The sequence below is a fragment of the Dryas octopetala genome, chromosome 2 (genome assembly GCF_963921425.1).
Source record: "Dryas octopetala chromosome 2, drDryOcto1.1, whole genome shotgun sequence".
Lineage (NCBI taxonomy): Eukaryota > Viridiplantae > Streptophyta > Magnoliopsida > Rosales > Rosaceae > Dryas > Dryas octopetala.
Genome location: NC_141367.1, coordinates 31,366,520 through 31,385,356, shown reverse-complemented (window position 1 = coordinate 31,385,356; position 18,837 = coordinate 31,366,520). Strand labels below are relative to the sequence as shown.

Sequence of the window (18,837 nt, the reverse complement as noted above, 5' to 3'; positions counted from 1 at the left end):
GGTGGTATGAAATTATGGTATAAAAATGTGGGATGTCTAGCACTATTGAATCAGAAATCATTTGCCTATCAAACTTTTATCAAACAAATGGACAATTTTGTCGAAAATATTTGATTCGTTTATTTGTTTGATCAAAGTTAAAGAGGCAAATGATTTCTGATTTGACTAATTTTTTACAAGAATAATCTTTAAATAGAGGCCTAAAGAATAAACGGTTCAGATCGTTAAAATACTATATGGAGAATACTCTAAAAAGGATTCACAAATAAAATTATTAATAGGATCCCACAACGGAAGAGACATGTCTCATATATATAGTAAATATGTTTTTCAAGTACATGTGTGCCTAAATCCTGTTAGGACACCAGAGTGGCTGTTGGCAACTTGGCATGTTGCCAACCCTTCCATGAACATTTGCTACATTTGTGAGGTTCAATCTACCTGAGCTGCGATCCTTCACTGCCTAAGAGTAACAGCGCAGCTTATCTTGTGGCCAAGTGTGCTCTTACTATTGAGTATCTCAAAGTTTGGCAACGCTGAAAGAGACCCCTGATACTGGTTGTTTCTCTTTAACCATCTCTCTTCTCTTAACTTTCAATTCTTTCCTCAACGTTTTACATGTTTGAGACCAAGTTTTTTCACCAACTTAGCAATAAGCATACACCAAGTATTTTCCTTTTCACTTTCTTTTATGACCGACATAAATCAAGTTGCAAAGAGGACCACAAACACAAACACAAACCTGCATACAAATTATAGTTGTTACTGCTTTATCTAAGAAAGGGTCAGAAAGGGTTAGTTGCCAGTTACCACTCACCACATGAGCATCATACTCATACTGAACCAAATACTGGCCAGCACATTTCTCTTGTGGTCCATAGGATTTCCATGGATATTATTTATATGCCAGAAAATTCAAAATGTTGTTTACTTTCAGCAATTGGGTTAGGAATTCATTTTTGTCCACAAGTCATGACAAATAACAGGCAGTAGATTTCCCCAATCTTACTTCACCTTCCCCTTTTTTCAGTCACGGACCCAACTTTGAAAGCATGATCCCTATGAATCCAGACTCATGAATATAACCTGCTGCATTCACTGCGAAGGAAAAGTCCAACATGCTGCCATTTGCTAAACCAGCCCTTGTCACATCCAACTGACCTTGGATTCCAATTAACCATTGACAAAGTATCATCCCCATATGACAAGTCTGACTTTAAAGAATTAACCGATACCGAGCCCAAGTTTTGGACATTAATGAAAAGTTGAAAACAAATTTAGCTAATAATATCTAAAAATAATTTAAATCAAGGATACTTCATGATATAAATACAAAATCCAAGCCTAAATCTATTAAGTACCATAGTAATTTCCATCTGCTAAAATATTTATTGAACCCATGAGGGTGTGTTTCAAAATACAGAAATCATCTCACTAAATTCAATTTGTAATAGCAAACTCCAAAGACAGCATGAATGATAACCGGGAACCTCTAAAGGTATGAACTATACACATACCCCCCCCCCCCCTTCCAACCATATAGAACTAACTCTGTTCACCCTCAATAAATCTATGCTCTCTCTCTCTCTCTCTCTCTACACAAACAGACCCAAAGACAGCATGAATGATAACCGGGAACCTCTAAAGGTATGAACTATACACATACCCCCTCCAACCATATAGAACTAACTCTGTTCACCCTCAATAAATCTATGCTCTCTCTCTCTCTCTCTCTCTCTCTCTCTCTCTCTCTCTCTCTCTCTCTCTCTCTACACAGACAAACAGACCCAGCTATATCACTCGAATGCCAATGGAAATAGTGCTCATGTGAGAAAATAATTATTGCAGCCCTCTCAAATAGAAGTAGCATCTGCCTGGCTTCCTCTGCTCCGGTGGTGATGTTTTCCATGGCGGTGGCGCCCTTTTCCAAATGTAACAGGGTCAAACACTCGGAGTCTTTCAGCTTCTTGGGGATTAATCACACACTCTGAAGGAGGAGACTTGTATCGGATTCTGTCATAGCAATAGGAGTATGTCATGTGCTTCTTCCTGAAACTCTCCATTTTAATTCTTTGTAGTGTTGTAACACCAGTAGGGACGGATTCAGAACTTTGGGTGTTATCGCACTTCTTTGATAATTGTTCAATTGGATCGACAGCACAGCCATGTAGAACAAGGTCAGAGAACTCGGCCAAATACGGGGCATACTTATAATTCACTTTGTATTTGCCTCCATTGGTAGCCCAATTGGATCCATCCCATATTGTGGCATACAATGACATTGGCTTAGAGGGAAAGTCACCACCCATAGACTCTGTTCTCTTAACCACTCTAATGGGAACATTGTCAACATAAAATCTGCAAGAGACATTGGAAACAAACAAGTAGACAATTGAAATCGAAATTAGAGAACACATTTAAATTGGTGCAAAAAACACAATTTATATTCTGCAACAAGAAAAAAGAACACAAAAAGGGAACTTTTTTCTCAATGGTAGAGAAGATAAAATAAGAAAACCATTACATTCTGTTTAAGTTCTGCTAAAAGTCAAGAAATGACTACCCACATGATTTTGAATTGAACTACAAAAATTCTATTTTCTTCTGGTTTCCCTAAAACCAAAAACTTGCATAAACTAGCCTAGTGGTTGAATTAGCCTCAATCATACCAAAATTTTGTTTTCTATCTGTCGATTTAATTTAGAATCTACCATTCAAACCAAAATTCTAATCTTTTTCACTTTCTTTACTCAGAAACCAAACAGAGCATCAGCTAATTCTAGTGATGCAAACACAGGACAGCTGGTTTTGATGAAACGAGGGGAGGTATTATGGGAAAACAGAGCAAGTTCGGTAGTGCATTTTCCTAAAAGAAGAAACATGCCTCTACCCTCCCACAGAGGCATCACATCAAACCCCAAAAAACAGTAAAACTCCAGACTTAAGAATATGATACTATTAGTGACAGTATGGGAAACTATGCTTCATGAAAAGCTGATATACTAATCTAAATATGGTGTGGTGAAGTTTGGTTGATGCTCACATGATCTGAGAGTCGGTCCAGAGAATGCTGTACTGATGGAAATCATCAGACGGATCAAACGCGAGATTGTATCTCTCTTCTCTCCCGATGCCGGTGCTTCCATTGCCATAAACATTGGTCTGAATCCTCCATTCTTTGCCTCTTATATTCCCCAAAAACTCAAAATCAATTTCGTCATGGTTCTTTGGAAACATGTCACCATTTGACATCTGTTAACATAAAACACGTAAAATGGATGAGAATCTTTTTAATTTTCATTTTCTGGTTTGATTGAAACATTTAAGAGTAAAAACAAACATTTGGGTGGAAATTTTTATTCATAGGATAGATAACAGAGGGTTGTTTGTTTTATTCCATCACATCTTGAATTTAAACGAAAAGGAAGAAAATACTCATCTGGGTGTGATGGGTTTTTTAAAAGTTTTGAACTTCAGGTCATAAAATGGACTTTGAAATGAAGAGATTAAAGAGTAATCTATCTGTGTTATCATAATGAGACATTACTAGGGATTAGATCCACAATATTTTTTGGACTCCACGAGAAATTTGCAAACAAGGAAAACCATATGGGTTTCATAGTTCAGATTATTCAGCTGAACATAAAAATTTAATCTTCACTGAAAAAAAAAAAAAATCTGGGTCAGATTGAAATATTCAGGTTGTCTTCAATACAACCTAGAGCACAACAAACAAAAAGAAAAACATTAATCAGATGGAAAAAAAAGAAAAATGACTACTTACATAAAACGCAACGACAACTCCAGCAGTGTAATCAGCGGGCAACTTAATCGAAGCACTGAAAAACCCATGAAGGTAAAGGTCCTGAGAAACAAATCCAGACCCTGCACATAGAGACCCACCACATAGCCATGCCCCCAAAATAAGAAAACAAACAAAAACAAAAACTTGGTCAAAAACCCATCAAACAACACCACCCCAAAAACCAGCAATCAAACCATAACACATGATACACGAGAACAATCCAAAGGAAACAGACCTGTCCTTTCGTTTAGTGAGAGATGAACGGATTTCCCATCTCTAAGGACCATGAGGTTGTCATCCCCAAAAAGTTTGCTATACCCTTCATCAAAGGATATGATTGGTAAATTTCTGGTCGACCCAGAAACAAGAACTAAAAGAACAAACACACAGTACACAAATAATCCCAGATGAGAGTAACCCATATTTCTTTTCCTTCCTCTTGGGTCCTAAAAATAAAGGGTTTTTCTTTTCTCTGGTTTTCTTTCTTCTGAGTTTTTTATTTCTTTGTCTGTGCTTATATATAAGAAGGCAGAGAGAGATAGCAAGAGAGAGGTGTGTGTGGAATATATCTCTACAGCTATGGGAGACAGAGAGAGCCGAAAAGCCTAATGAGAGATGGAAGACAGTGCCAAGGGGAAGTCATTTTATTGCTGAGTGTCAGTGGGAGCTGTTGAGCTGTGTTCTGTTCATATGCACGTTGCACCACCTTTTCTTTTTATTTTTTTTTTAGCAAATATTCTATAAATTGTTAACGGAAATAAAAGTATTCTATTATTAAAAATGCTCTAATAAAGCTAAGAGATTAATATGTTAATATAAAGTTAACTATTTTTTTGAGCTCTCCATATAAATTAAAAATTATTTAGTCATTTTATGAAAGTTATAATTATTGATATATTTTTATCAAAAATAATATTTATTTATTTAATCATTATTAGATAATTAAAATAATTTTTAATATAGTTAATTTTTTATAATAATAATATTTAAAATGGAGCCAAACAAATAGACAATTTGTATTATAAAATAAGTCATGTAACAGGCCAAAAAAATAATTAGATTTATATCAATTTATTAACTAATGAATTTTAAAACAATTATCATAATGTATATCGTACTGTTTATTTTCATGCCAACAAAAAATAATACTTGATTTACATAACTTTTTAAACCTCTTATTTTATTGATGCACTAACCTGTTATCAGCCTTGCACAGTCACTGGCTCACTGCGTGGCGCATATACTATAATACACATATATTATAGGAAATGTTATTTTAGGTTAGATTAATAATCTAAATCATGACATTTTCTTTCAAGATGTAATCAAATTATCAATCTAACAAGGGTGATATCAAATATCTAAATATTATACATAACGATTACTTTTACTAATGCCAACTTAAATTAGTATTTATCCTTCTATTTATATAATTTTTTTTTTCTATATCTTTTCTTTATGATGTTTTGTCTTTACTCGATTGGTGTCAGTTATAATTATAAAATAAATTATAATTATGAGTTTATCCGTTTGTTAAAAAACTGATCTAACGTTCGTGAATACTTTTCCCCAACAAAAAAAACCGTCTGTTAATACGAAAACATGTGTAGGAAGATGAATTTGTCTAATAACTTTTTTATAACAATTTGTCTAATTACTAGAGCTTTACCCGTTTTTATTTCATTCATTTGTATTGTGCATACTGTATCTTTTAGAGTATTTGTCATGTAGTGGACGTGTGTCCCTTTTGCTTTTCATTAAGGGTAGAATAATAGATGTCAAAATAACAACACTTTCACATTGGGATTATATTTTTTTGGAAATTCAACACTATTATAAAATTAATAATTTATTAAAACAAATTAAATCTTTAGATATGTTGTCTCTAACCTGAGAATAATCTCAAAATAATGTTAGAATATAATGTTATGTGAAGAGACAAATTAACATAAAAGTATAATGGAGATTGAGAAAGACAAGAAGCTGCAGGCACAACTGGCTTGCAAACTTGATTAGAGTACTGGTGCGATGGGACGAAAGGGTACTGCATGCCAAGCTAACATATCTAATGATACCGTTCCAAACATTTATTTAACTATGTTTTCATTTTGTAATATACAAGTCTAACTTGGGCATGCTCAATACCATTTGTCACATGTTAATTTGATATCTATCACACCCTTGAGACTATATTTTTTATGCTCAAATTGAACTTTTTTATTCAAATAAATAATTATTTAATTATAATAAAAAATTTATATGTATGTGTAATGCAAAAGGCATTTTGCATGTGTGCAATGAGAAAACAAGTTCCAGAAACTAAATATACGAGCAATAGGAAAATCTTATTCAGCACACTATACGCGTTTCAAAATATCAATATTTCCACAATACACATAAAAAAAAAAATCTATTCGCGAGTGTAGAGAGGTTAGTAAGAATAATATCAATTTTCTTTCTTTCACACATGAGATATTTAGTGCTTGAATTGTGCACTTTTCTTTTGTTTTTTATCTGAAAAATAAGATATTTGAATTTGACACTCTAATATTATGGAGAAAAATATTATTTAATTAACAACAAGTTAGTAATGACTATAATTTAATTAATTTCTTAGTAAGACTATAATTTGACTCTTTGTCCTCATACACTTTACCATATTTCGACTCTTATTTTTTTTTGAATTAAAAATAAAAAACGAAACATAATTATAGCCAACATGAGATATTTAGTGCTTGAATTGTGCACTTTTCTTTTGTTTTTTTATCTGAAAAATAGGAGATTTGAATTTAAGACTCTAATATTATGGAAAAAAATATTATTTAATTAACAACTAGTTAGTAATGACTATAATTTGACTCTTTGTCCTCATACACTGTACCATATTTCGACTCTTTTTTTTTTAATTAAAAATAAAAAACGAAACATAATTATAGCCAACATACGTATTGCTCTTATTAAATTCAACCATTCCTTATTCAATGACTTCGAACACTTTATCCCTCCTTCAAGACTTTCAAATAGAATACTCAATAGCTTGCAAATTAAACTTTGAAGTCTTCATTCTTCAGAGGTATAAAGTGCTGAAACTATAATTGTATTAAAAGTAAGAATAGAAAATAAAAGTAGAGGACAGTAGTGAATAGTGGGGATAAGGATACCAGCGCATGAATCATTAGGGTAAAAATAATGATTATTAAGACTTTTGGGGCAAAAAGAGGTTCACCTTTAAATTCTCTAACTTTTTTTTTATTAAGAAAAAAAAGGGATGCTGGTTGCGTTCTCAATCAGGTAACCGCCCAAGGCGCCGACCCTTTTCTGGTTTATTTGTGCGGCTTGCTTCCCAAAATGTCCTTAGTTGCCGCGCCGATTTACGGATTTGCCACAACTAACGAGGTTCGGCCATTGATGGCAATCTCGGTAAATAAGGCGGAAGCATTAGCCTTAGGCTCTTAGCCAGCGTCTAAATTTCGGCGCCCGTGTAAATTAACACGCGGCAAAAATAAGGGACCGGGCCGGTAGATGTACCGATGTACATGCCTTCAGTCAATGCTCGAAGAATCATGAAATCATATGTTTTTTCTTTCATTCTTTTAGGGGTTTATTTCATATTTAGTACCTAAATTTTGACCCTTGTCTTAATGTGGTACCTAAACTTTTATTTGTCCCAATTGAGTACCTAAGCTTTTATTTTGTGTCTAATAGGTACCAAAATGAATTTTTGTTAAAATTGTCAATAAAAATTAGGGGCAATATAGTCAAAGTATATTTTAATTATTTTATTTATATGTTTAAAATTATTAAAAAAAACACACAACAAACAAAAAAAATTAAAAATTTAAATTTAAATTTAAATTTAAATTTTTTGAAGTGACTATATTGCCCCTAACTTTTGTTGATAATTTTAAGAGAAATTCATTTTGGTACCTATTAGACACAAAATAAAAGTTTAGATACTCAATTGGGACAAATAAAAGTTTATGTACCACATTAAGACAATGGTCAAAGTTCAGGTATTAAATATGAAAAAAACCCTTATTCTAGCAATTTTCATGTTGATGGAAATACATGTTTCTTTTTTGTTTGGACTTTGGAAAAGGCTTCTAGCAATTTCTCATTAATGTTATAGGAAAATAAGGTAACTCTAATTACAGGCCAGCGTGATCGCATTATTCATTCCGAGCTCCATGACCTCATCTGGTAAATGTAAATGAAAAATATTATAGATTATGTATCGCAATTTTTTATATTTAGTACCCAAGTTTTGGTCGGGATCTAAATTGATATTCTAATTTTTATTTATTTCAATTGAGTGTCCAAATTTTTATTTTGTATCAATTAAATACTTGTCAATTTACATTACTTTGTTAATGAAAGTATAATTTTAATATAAAAATATCTCGATAATGACATTTTGTACTAAAATTATATCTCAACTTTCTCACTCTCATAACATTTTTAGCAATCATTAAAAGAATGAACCCAAACTTTTTAAAAAATAATACTTTATAAATTAATGTATTAGCGTTATCATTCAAAGAATGAATCCAAACTTGCCTAATTTATAAAATCAAATATACCACTCATTGGATTCCTAATTTTATCCTAACTTTAAAACTTTATTATACACATACAAATACATATACGGTAGGACCCTTTTGGTTTACGGAATTAATTTATTGGAAAATTAATTTTTTTGCATTTTCCAGGGGAAAGGGAATGTGAAATTCTCATTCCTTTGTTTGGTAAGCTTGAAAAAATAAACTAAGAATCGAAAAAAAAGAGATAGATGTTGTATTTGGTCAATTTTTCAATTGGATCATAATCTATTATTTATTTTAAAATAATAACAGGATTAGTTTTATCAAAAAAATAATATTAAATGATTTCTCAAGAGAGGAAAATCAATTACATTGTTTCAGCTAATGTTTCATTTTCCCCCAATAAGGAGATTAGATTCTCTTAGATTATGAATTGATTTCTTATTCTCAGGTCTTTAAAATTTAAACCGAACGGACTCTTAGTGTGTAGAGTACCTTTTGAAGGCTTTGAGTGCATATGGGTGAAATACTAAATAATCAAAATAAAAATATTTTTCTCAACGCTTGACTTTTAACATACAAAAATTAAATTCTACAAATAAAAAACATACTATAACTAACTAATATTTATATAAAATAGAATACATTGGATGTCTTCAAAATGAAGTAGAAAGTGGGTAGGTCTACCGTCTACCAAGAATTTTGCTTGTTAAATTGGTTTAGGCTTAGTAAATGGCAAAGGCGGTGAACAGCTGACGTGACACCCTGTCTCCCTCACACCTCAAATCCCAACTAGCCGTTGATGGCCCCCACCCAGAATCAACAAAGGGGGCCAACACCGAAAAAGAGATTTGGACCGTAATTCATGGGCCTTCTGGACCCCGCTCTTAACGCCGTTAATCACGGGGTCAATCCCGTCAGATTAAAGCACAGGTCCGTGACCCCCTCCTTAACGTCCGTGTCCGTCGTAAACGGCGTTGCCCCTTCCCGATTGGGCCCCACGTTTCACGCGCAAAGAATATCTTATAGGGATTCATTTGGTTATAGGGAAGCGTGCGTGCACTGCCTGCCTGCCTGCCTGCCTGCCTGCCTGCCTGCCGCCGCTGCTACTGCATGGGAAAGGGCTCGTCCTCGACGCAAACGGTTGGATGAGCGCACGTTAGATATGAGTGTATGATGTATGCTAACTTACGCCGTACGTGAATATGCCTGGCATTGGCATGGGATTTTCAATGTCTGGGAAACATGGGATCTTTCTAGCATGAGATCCCAATGCGCATTGAGGATGATGCTTGCCTATGCTGGATACCATGCACGTGAGCATTGCAAGATCTAATGGACTATACCCATCCACTCATTCACTAGCCAAGATCAGCCGTTGATCTTTTTTTCTCGGGGTTCTGAAACACTGTTGACTATGTGGTTAATGTTGGGTCTTAAGGACAATTCAATCCAACGGCAACGATTGGTCGTGGGGTACGTGGGCCATGGAGTGCTGTGGGGCATAGAACACTAGAACACAAATACACAATCTGTTTTGACATGGAGCTATTTTTGTCCATTGAACTTAGTCTCATAACTTCATAAGCAATGGTACGTTGCTTGCCAAAAAAAGTATATAAATATATAAAAACTAAAGGACAACATTGTTGGTTAGTTGGGTATTGATTCTGCAAAAATGAAATGAGAGACCTGGTAAATTGGTAATTTTGATAGAATCTTATACCTAAACTAAGTTTTTGTAGCTGTTGTTGTTAATGTTATTACTAAAAACATCACACACATGCTATGAATGTGTAATCCAATAAAATTTGTGATAGAGAGATGAAAAAGTTGATGTGTACTGTAAACTTACTATATTGATTTTTTTACTCATAAATTTACTATTAAACTTATTTTAATATAAAATAAATATATATAATTGAATTTCTCTAACTCATATGTTGATTGGATTCGGAACTTGGAAGGGCAATAATACCTTAGCAGGCTTTTTTGGAGTCTTCGAGAAGACTGTACTCGCAAATCAGGTTTAGTTGGTTGGTCAATTGCTGCAAAAATTCAAGACATTAATTTGGTTGACTTTTCTTGAGCATAAGTGCATAACTAATTGACATGAATTCAATTTAGACACATAATTATATAAGTTATTTCAACGGGGTCTATAAACTTTCAAATATTTTAAATATACACCCGATTTATTATCTAAATTGAAAAATAAATTTTTGTCCATTGATTCGTTGAGAGATCAGTTAAATGACAGGTTGGCTTTTGCTGACCGGGATTACTTGGCGATGTGGCGCTATCTCAGCAAACATTTACCGACAAATGAGCGACACAGATCCACAATTTAATAATAATAGAGAGAGAGAGTTTGTGGGCCCGTGTCAGGGGTTAGGTGGACCCGCGGGAAATGAGCAACACGAGTCCACCTAACCCCTGACACGGGTCCACAAACTCATCATTTCTTTTTCGGTCGTTGAACACAAGTGAGAGATTTATATTCGAATTTGGAAAAAAACGTGATGTTTTTGGGAGACTAAATGGTCAGGAGAGCGTTCGACGAGCGAGAAAGAGGTGATGAGTGTGTGGGCCCGTGTCAAGTGGATATGTGTTGCTCATTTGGCGGGAAATGTATGCTGAGTTGGTGCCACGTCGCCAATTAATCTTTGTTAGCAAAAGTCTAGCTGACATTTAACTGATCTCTCAATAAATTGATGGACGGAATTTCATTTTTCAATTTACATAATAAATCATGTGTATATTTGAAATATTTGAAAATTCGTGGACTTCGTTGAAATAGCATATATAGCTATGTGTCTAAATTGAATTTATGCCTAATTAATTTGATTGACTGAATACGAAATCTCTCTCTCTCACACAATCCAAAGTCTCTATGGACTATGGTGATCTTGTGGTATCATTCTCTCTTGTTTTTAGTGAAAGATGTTTAGGTGTAAACTTGTAATGAAGTAGGTAATTGTTTATACATGCATGTAGGGATCTTATATAAGGGTAAAGTCTCTTATAGTATCTATTTTATATTATAATTCGATCATTAAAATTGTTTATTTTATATATAGGGCCCTTCCAATAAGGGATTTCTCATTTAGTGTTAAATGAGGGATCACCTTGTGTGGCCCATAAGGGTCGTTTTGTGTTAATCCGAACCGTCCATGTTTTACATCTTCATTGATAGATTATCCTTACAAAAAATCGGCCAAATCGGAAATCGTTTACTCGTTCGTTTAAGCGGTCAAAGTTTAAAACAAATGGACGAACAACAAATTCTTCTATAAACACCTAAACTTTGACCGCTTAATCGAACGGGTAACGATTTTCGATTTGGCTGATTTTTTACAGAGATAATCTATCAATGAAGATGTAAAAAACGGACGATTTAGATTAATACAAAACGACATGTGTGGGCCCCACAAGGTGATCCCTCATTTAACACTAAATGAGGGATCCCTTATTAGAAGGGGTCTATATATATATCACTGCATCTAAATTTTCACATCTCAACGAAATTGTATTCTCTCTAATAACAATTCATTTTAATTTCTAAACAATCTTTACCAATCAAATGGAATATCCATTTTATTCAACTCAATTTCAATTTTGTTTAAATTTAAATAGTTTAGTAAAGTAAATAATTTTAATTTTTTAAATTATCAGATAGGTTAATAAAATAAGATTTAAAGAGTCTGTTAGAAATATTCTCGGGCTTAATTGAGAATGGGATCCATTCAATGACTCTCAACCAGTGTCACGAACTCACGATAATCAACAGCAACCGCGACTTTTATTCGCGTAGATATGTTATCTTTGCCACGTCATCGATGATAACCTGTGACTTTTTTGTTCTTTCTTTCTGCCCCGATTTTAGGTTTATCCTTTTCTGAAGTGGCAATGACCATCAACAAACCCCACCATGTTCATGGAATATGATTCTTTATCAAATTACAAAAATACCCACACAAAAACAACTTATCCTTATATTTATCCTAACACTTATTATATTTCCATGATTCCCATATTTTTTATTTTTTCTGTTCTGAGCAACATATTCAAATGATAAAACAATTGAAAATATAATGGAGAGAATTATGTTCAAAATATCATTATGCTATATTTCGAATTTTCGATACACAGCCCCTCTTGGCTATTCTTTTTCTCTCATTAAATTAAATTAATGAAATACGAGGGTGTCATTTGAGGGGTTCAAAGTTCAAACCAAGGCTCATCATGAACCCTAATCACTTGCAGGCAGTAGAGTTGGCAAGCTAAGCTGTTTGACATTAATCAGTAATTACAACTCACATTGGTCAATGATTTTTTCACATCACGAACCATATTATAAATTTAGGCGATAAGACAGTTTTTTAGGGTTAATTATTTGTGATATTTCATTTCATGTTTCTATTCATTTGCTATAATTTTTTTCAGAAATAAGTTAAATAACTTCCAATTAATGCATGTGTGAAAGATCGAAAAACTGTTTAATATTAACTTGTATTAATTAAGCTGTCATGTGCTTGTAAGAAGAAAGAAAATCTCAAAAATCAAAGCTGTATCCTACTACCCCAACAAGTTGATTCTGAATCGACAGTAATGACACAACAAGTAGCTAGCTAGGTAGTAGGTACATTATTCATCTTATGCATGCTTAAATTGGTTCATCAAAAAAAATTAATTAAACTATATATTAACCATATGTACCTAGCGTCACTTAGCGAACTACATTGGTTTGCTAACTTTGCTCTTAAGCGTCTTGTATATTATATTATTAATATATTATATAGTGAGTTGTACGTAGAAGAACTGAAGAACAAATTAACCATTATTGGCAAATAAGGGAAATATGTCTTCCGTGAGTATTTTAGTAGAATACCCTTCTCTCTGTGTTAGGACTATTTTAGTCAATTAAACATTGTTTATTTAAACGTCACCAACAGACACTGTCACCTAAATGATTATAAGGGATTTGAGTTTGACTGTGCATGTGTAAGTTGTCTAACAAAAAAATTTAAAAAAGCCTCTGTATCTATAATTATCCTGTACGTATTATATGATACATATGAATAAAAAATACATAAGAAGCCTGATTATAAAAACAGTATCCATATATTTTAAAACCTAACACAAAGGAAGTATATTGAAGGATCTTTTTCCCAAGCAATTCTAGCTTAGTTATATAAGCCTACACTGCTACATATTCTTCAAGCAAATATATTTATATATATATAGTACCAAAAGAAATAAACAAAAAATGAATATATTTCTTAATTAAGGACAAGTATACGAGACAGAGAGCATTAACTGACTGAAACAATTAATAGAAGATCGAAAACCAACATAAAATAATTAATGGCTCTGTGTTATAGCCGTTGGCTGACGAAAATAAGCTCTAAAATTAAAGCTTGTGTATGAAATTCATGGTGCAAATATGGTAGCCAGGAAAATACTTTACATAAATGGGTATGTTGTATGCACTGAAAAAAAAAAGATCATTAGATTCCGCGGAACCAGTATGAGTCTAAAGAAAATAACATTATAATCCTTGTACAATGTGGTGGACACCACCTTCCTCAACAACTGCACCTCTCCAGTCTCTAATTTTTGTACATACAAATTGTTTGGTCATATTTGTAGGCCCGTTTTTACATCATTTATCCCCGACATGTTAAACGCACCAAACCATTTACATCATTTATTCTAAATACAATTGACCCCCATCTCTCTCTATTATGAGTCATGACACATCAAGAGGCTAAATATACATGTGAATTTGCTTAAACCAGAAGAAAAAGATCGATAATTGAACATCATAATTCTTTGTCATGATGGGTCATTGGAGCTTTAGATAGTGGATCAATTGCCCAAATGTGCTGTGCTTTGATTTGACGATTTCTTTCCGTTTGATGTTTAAAAGTTCAATTTTCATTCTTGAATTGCCTCAATCAATAAAGCAATGTTTAGATTTTTTTTTTTTGTCTGTCAATGTTTAGATTAATTAGATAGACGACCACCACAAAGTAATTATCATATATGTGTGATGTTCTTTATGCCCTAATTTTTTTTTTCCTTAGAAATATAACTAATATGGGTGGTCTCCACACTCAAAAATGGTGGTAAAGGTGATTGATATTTACTTATTTAGTATTGTAGTTGGGGGGGGGGGGGGGAGCATGCCACTATCCTTACTTTTCTTATCTTGTTTTTTTGATGGGACTTCATTTTTTCATCAGTTGTTATAAGTTATAACACCTTTTCATGTGTTATTGACACCTATCATTTACATCTATCATATCGAGCCTCTGAAGTTTATTAAAATCGGAATCAGCACCACTCTTCTCTCCTCTATCTTTTTTCCCTTTTTGTTTTTGTTTTTGGGGTGGTTATATAACATAATGATCCTTTCAAGTTTAAAGTTTAATTTCCTAGCCCAAAAAAAAAAAGTTTAAAGTTTAATTCATGGTAAAAGTATATTTTTTTGTCCTTATGCTTTAATGAAAATTTGACTTTGATCTCATTTTTTTAATTTTGAAAATTTCAATTTCATTTTTTATTACGTTTGTAATTAGATTTAAATAGTTAAATTAAGTTTAAATTAATTACAAAAATATGACATAGCAGAGATATTTTGAATATTTTAAATAAACTATGAGTAAAACTCTTTTAATCGAATGATTTTGCCCAATCACATTGGACACATGTCTTTTATTTTTCTTAATTTTTAAGTTTTTATATGTTTTTTCTTTCTTAATTATATTTTTTAATAATATTTTATTTAACTTTTTAAATTATTTTTGTAGACTTTATTAATTATGAAATGTTTAAAATATCCATTCATATGTTCTGTTATGTCATATTTTTGTATTTAAAATAAACGGAGTTAACAGTTTGGACCTAATTACAAACGTAATGAAAGTACGAGACTAAAATTGTCAAAATTAAAAAAACAAGGATCAAAGTAAAAATTTTGTGAAAATACATGGACAAAAAATGTTCTTTGGCCTTAATTCATCCCCAATGTGGCAACGTCTCTTAGCAAGAATACTCAAACTTGTACGTACTCCTAGATAAATACTTTTGGTAGGTAGCTACTATATATGCCAAGGCAGTTGGCAGTTTAACCTTGTTTCTGGACTTAACCATGGTTTCTAGCTGCAGTCTCCTATTTTGTTGTCACTGGAACTGAAAGTATTAGTAAAAAAAAATTGCTTGATATTGACAAGCCTAAAGTTTAACTAAATATCACTTTTCTATGATTGATCCATCCATATCGTATCAAGAAAATTTTGGTTCATACGATTTTTCTACCTATAAATGACCACTTAATTTACATGATATCCTTGATTATCAAGTCTTTTTCTTGGACAACTGTAAGAAAGAATATTTAGAAATCAAATCAGATGAGTATCGATCATCCACCCAAAGATAGCTGCTCAACTTTGGCATGTATAGCTTAATTAGTGAAGTACATGTACACCTATCTGGTATGGCCACCAAATTAAGGTCCAAAGATGCCAAGTAGTCGATGTATTAACAAAGACGTACATGCATGTATATGATTAATATGCTCAAGAAATAATACATGCCACTGATGTTTCTTTGATGGATCGTTACTGGTGTGTTTTTGTCGTGTATGACACATACATATATTTCAACTTAATTTTCCGCACATCTAGAGTAGTACAGTGGGTCCAAGGGGCTAGAGACAATTTAATATTACAACCAAATGTGCATATAAGAATTTTGGAGCCAATACAGAAATTCTCTACTTAAGACGTCTGGTTTTCTTTTTTTATCATTTGATTTTAAATTTGGCATAATTTAATTATTTAGAGTATAAATTATCAATCGAGAAATATTTTTTGATTTTAGCCCTCATAATTTTGAGTTCTCAAATTTAAGTTAGTTTTGAGCTACAACCCAAAACTCAAAAGTCAAAACTTAAAATATAACATCAAACAATAATTATATACCCTAAAATAAAACCTTATATTTTAACATGTTGAACCCTATAAAAAATAGCCTAAAAAATGATAAAATGTCATAGAAATAAATGTCTGTTCTTTAATTAAAGAACGGATGTACAAATAGAATTTGTGCATATATACATGTAAGAATTTTAGAGAAAAAAAAAAATAATAACATGGGATACAGCTTGATTTGGTTTTGCCGCAGTACTGATCAGTGATCACATGCGCTTCACACTATACTAAATTCTTCGGAAATAGCGAAATTAATTACTTCCATGAAGTTTTCTTATATATTATACTACTACTTAAAAACCGTAAAAGCAATTCAGAATCAATATAATATTAATACATTTACGTGCGAAACAAGTTTGTGTAGCAGCTCAAGCTCTCTAAACCTTCCCAAAATAATTAAACTAATTAGTTGATAAAGAAAAATTAATATATTTTTCAGTAATTAAGCATATTTCAAGGAGAAAAAGTAATTTAAAAAGGGGCATAAAAAAACAAATAAAAGACAGTGGAAAATGTTAAATGAACCAAGGTCTGATCGAGGTAATGGAATCATGGAAAGAAGAAGATCGGGTCTCATCAAGGAGTTTATATTTCTATAGATGGTGAGAAAAAAAAAATGCTTATCAGCTGACAAGCACTATACTGCTGTGTGATGATTATATAGATATATCATATATGTATGCTAATCCCATAGATAAAAAAAAAAAAGAGAATAAAAAATAATGATCACGAAAGCATCGAATACAATGGTAGCAAATGAATGCACATGCTTGCGCCATCAATTAATGATAGCAAAGAAAACCTAAATCCATTGATCGATCTCGATCCATCTCTTTTTCCCATTCCTGAAACTCATTCATTCTTTTTTTCCTCCATACCCCTTTGTACGGGTTCCAATTTTTGTTCATATCATGTAAAAAAAAGAAAAGGAAAATTTGAAAAGTAGATATAAGAATTAGCTAGTTGGTACTTGGTACTATATATTAGTACAGCTAGCAAGTAGCAAACAACTAGGGGAATTGTAAAAGTAGAGGAGGGTAGCTACACTAAACTAGCCTGCGTGGTCCTGTCTCTTTGTAGACCATGTGTGTAGGTGTAAGGAAATAGTGCATGCAAGCTCATGATCAAACATGATTTCACTAGTCTTCTCTTTTGTACATGTAGCAGGGTCCAAATGTAGCAGGGTCCAAGGCACATCCATCATCAAAGTCCAAACCAATTAAATTGGCTACATACCTAACACCTAGTGTTAGTACCAGCAAATGTTTTGCTAAGTATATTTGTTTTGTTTAGTAGACTGGTTTGATGGACACTCGGATGAATGATAACTCAGAGGTTGGGCCTTCAAGTGTCTTACTTATCTCTTGGATATACTTGGGCCCAATTCAGTTTAGCAAGATGGGCCAGGCTGACCCACTTACTGAAATAGCTAGACATCCACCTTTCTTTATACAACAGATACAGCACCACCTTTCTGTCTGTTTCTTTGTTTGAATAAAAAATGACATTTCATGTAATTGAAGCCCAACCCAATGCATTGAGAAAATGTATGCCTCATTCTCAGAATGTTAGCACAATATATTGTGAATAAACTGCAATGTCCTATGCAGCAGTACTCTGCGTTACTTCTTTCTACAGACCTACAAATTACTTATTTTACTTATTTGTTGAAAAAGGACCTACAAATTTACAAAAGCAAATATGTTTTTGAACAAATTCGAAAATGACATTTCTTCCGTGGAATATTTTCCCCTTATTCTTTAAATAAGACAAGAAGACTTGAGGGCATGGTCACATACTAACATCTAGTAGTATATATCCCCTGAAACCTCAAACCTTTTACCAGAATCAGGGTATGATCTTAATCTGGTTAACAACTCTGATCGATGAAATGAAGTAACTTATATATATTAATAGGTGGTAGTAGCGGAGTGCATTTTGATTGTGATATGTATTCTTCCCCAGCTGCTCTGTACCCGACTTTTTGATTGTTAGAGAGACTTTAGTGATACCTTGATCTCTTCTAGCTCTGCTTTGCTGCTTTATTAATAATGTCCAATTAATCCGCGTCTACCTTTGGGCTTTATCTTCTGTCATCTTTTTCATTGATTCCTTGTGTTTTTAATTACAAATTAGCTAATGCTCGTTTCTTTTTTTGAAATGAAAACCAGATAATTTGATGGATATGAATGAATCTCTACATGTGCTTTAGTTTCTTCTGTTACAATGGTTTGCTAAATTGTAGGAAAGAATAGATACCCCAAGTACAAATTATAGCTGGCTTTATAAGTTTGTCCTACTGCAGCTGAATGCTGATGCTTTGCTAAAGTTCAAAGTCATTCCTTGGAATTCCAGAACCCAACAATGCAAGCAATCCCAAGAACATCATGGTTTTCATTTTATATTTTAATAAAAAAATATCAAAAAGAGATCTCTATAATAAGAACGCATTGAACCTAACACTGGCTATCAAATCAAAAGGAACCAAATTTAT

General features: G+C 32.8%; 1 protein-coding gene and 1 long non-coding RNA gene across 2 annotated transcripts; one reads left to right on the top strand and one right to left on the bottom strand.

Annotated features, from left to right (window-relative positions):
• The first annotated feature begins 334 nt into the window (after window positions 1–334).
• Window positions 335–1,765, top strand: LOC147295694 (uncharacterized). The gene is made up of 2 exons (XR_015120374.1): window positions 335–1,498; window positions 1,648–1,765. It is a non-coding gene; the product is annotated as an uncharacterized LOC147295694 (long non-coding RNA).
• XTH28 (xyloglucan endotransglucosylase/hydrolase 28) lies at window positions 1,543–4,433 on the bottom strand. The gene is made up of 4 exons (XM_086232121.1): window positions 4,041–4,433; window positions 3,785–3,885; window positions 3,044–3,252; window positions 1,543–2,358 (listed from the first exon to the last, which is right to left on the bottom strand). Exons 1-4 carry the CDS (start codon window positions 4,225–4,227, stop codon window positions 1,854–1,856), a joined length of 1,002 nt encoding a protein of 333 aa, XP_086088247.1. The 5' UTR covers window positions 4,228–4,433; the 3' UTR covers window positions 1,543–1,853.
• Between the last annotated feature and the right edge of the window lie 14,404 nt (window positions 4,434–18,837).

Bases quoted from the DNA above. Each gene is read 5' to 3' on its own strand.
- XTH28 (XM_086232121.1), bottom strand. From the start codon at position 4,227: ATGGGTTACTCTCATCTGGGATTATTTGTGTACTGTGTGTTTGTTCTT. The intron at 3,253-3,784 runs GTAAGTAGTCAT...TTATGTTAACAG, and splicing joins GAGTTGTCGTTGCGTTTTAT to ATGTCAAATGGTGACATGTT. The intron at 2,359-3,043 runs GTGAGCATCAAC...TGTCTCTTGCAG, and splicing joins TGGACCGACTCTCAGATCAT to ATTTTATGTTGACAATGTTC.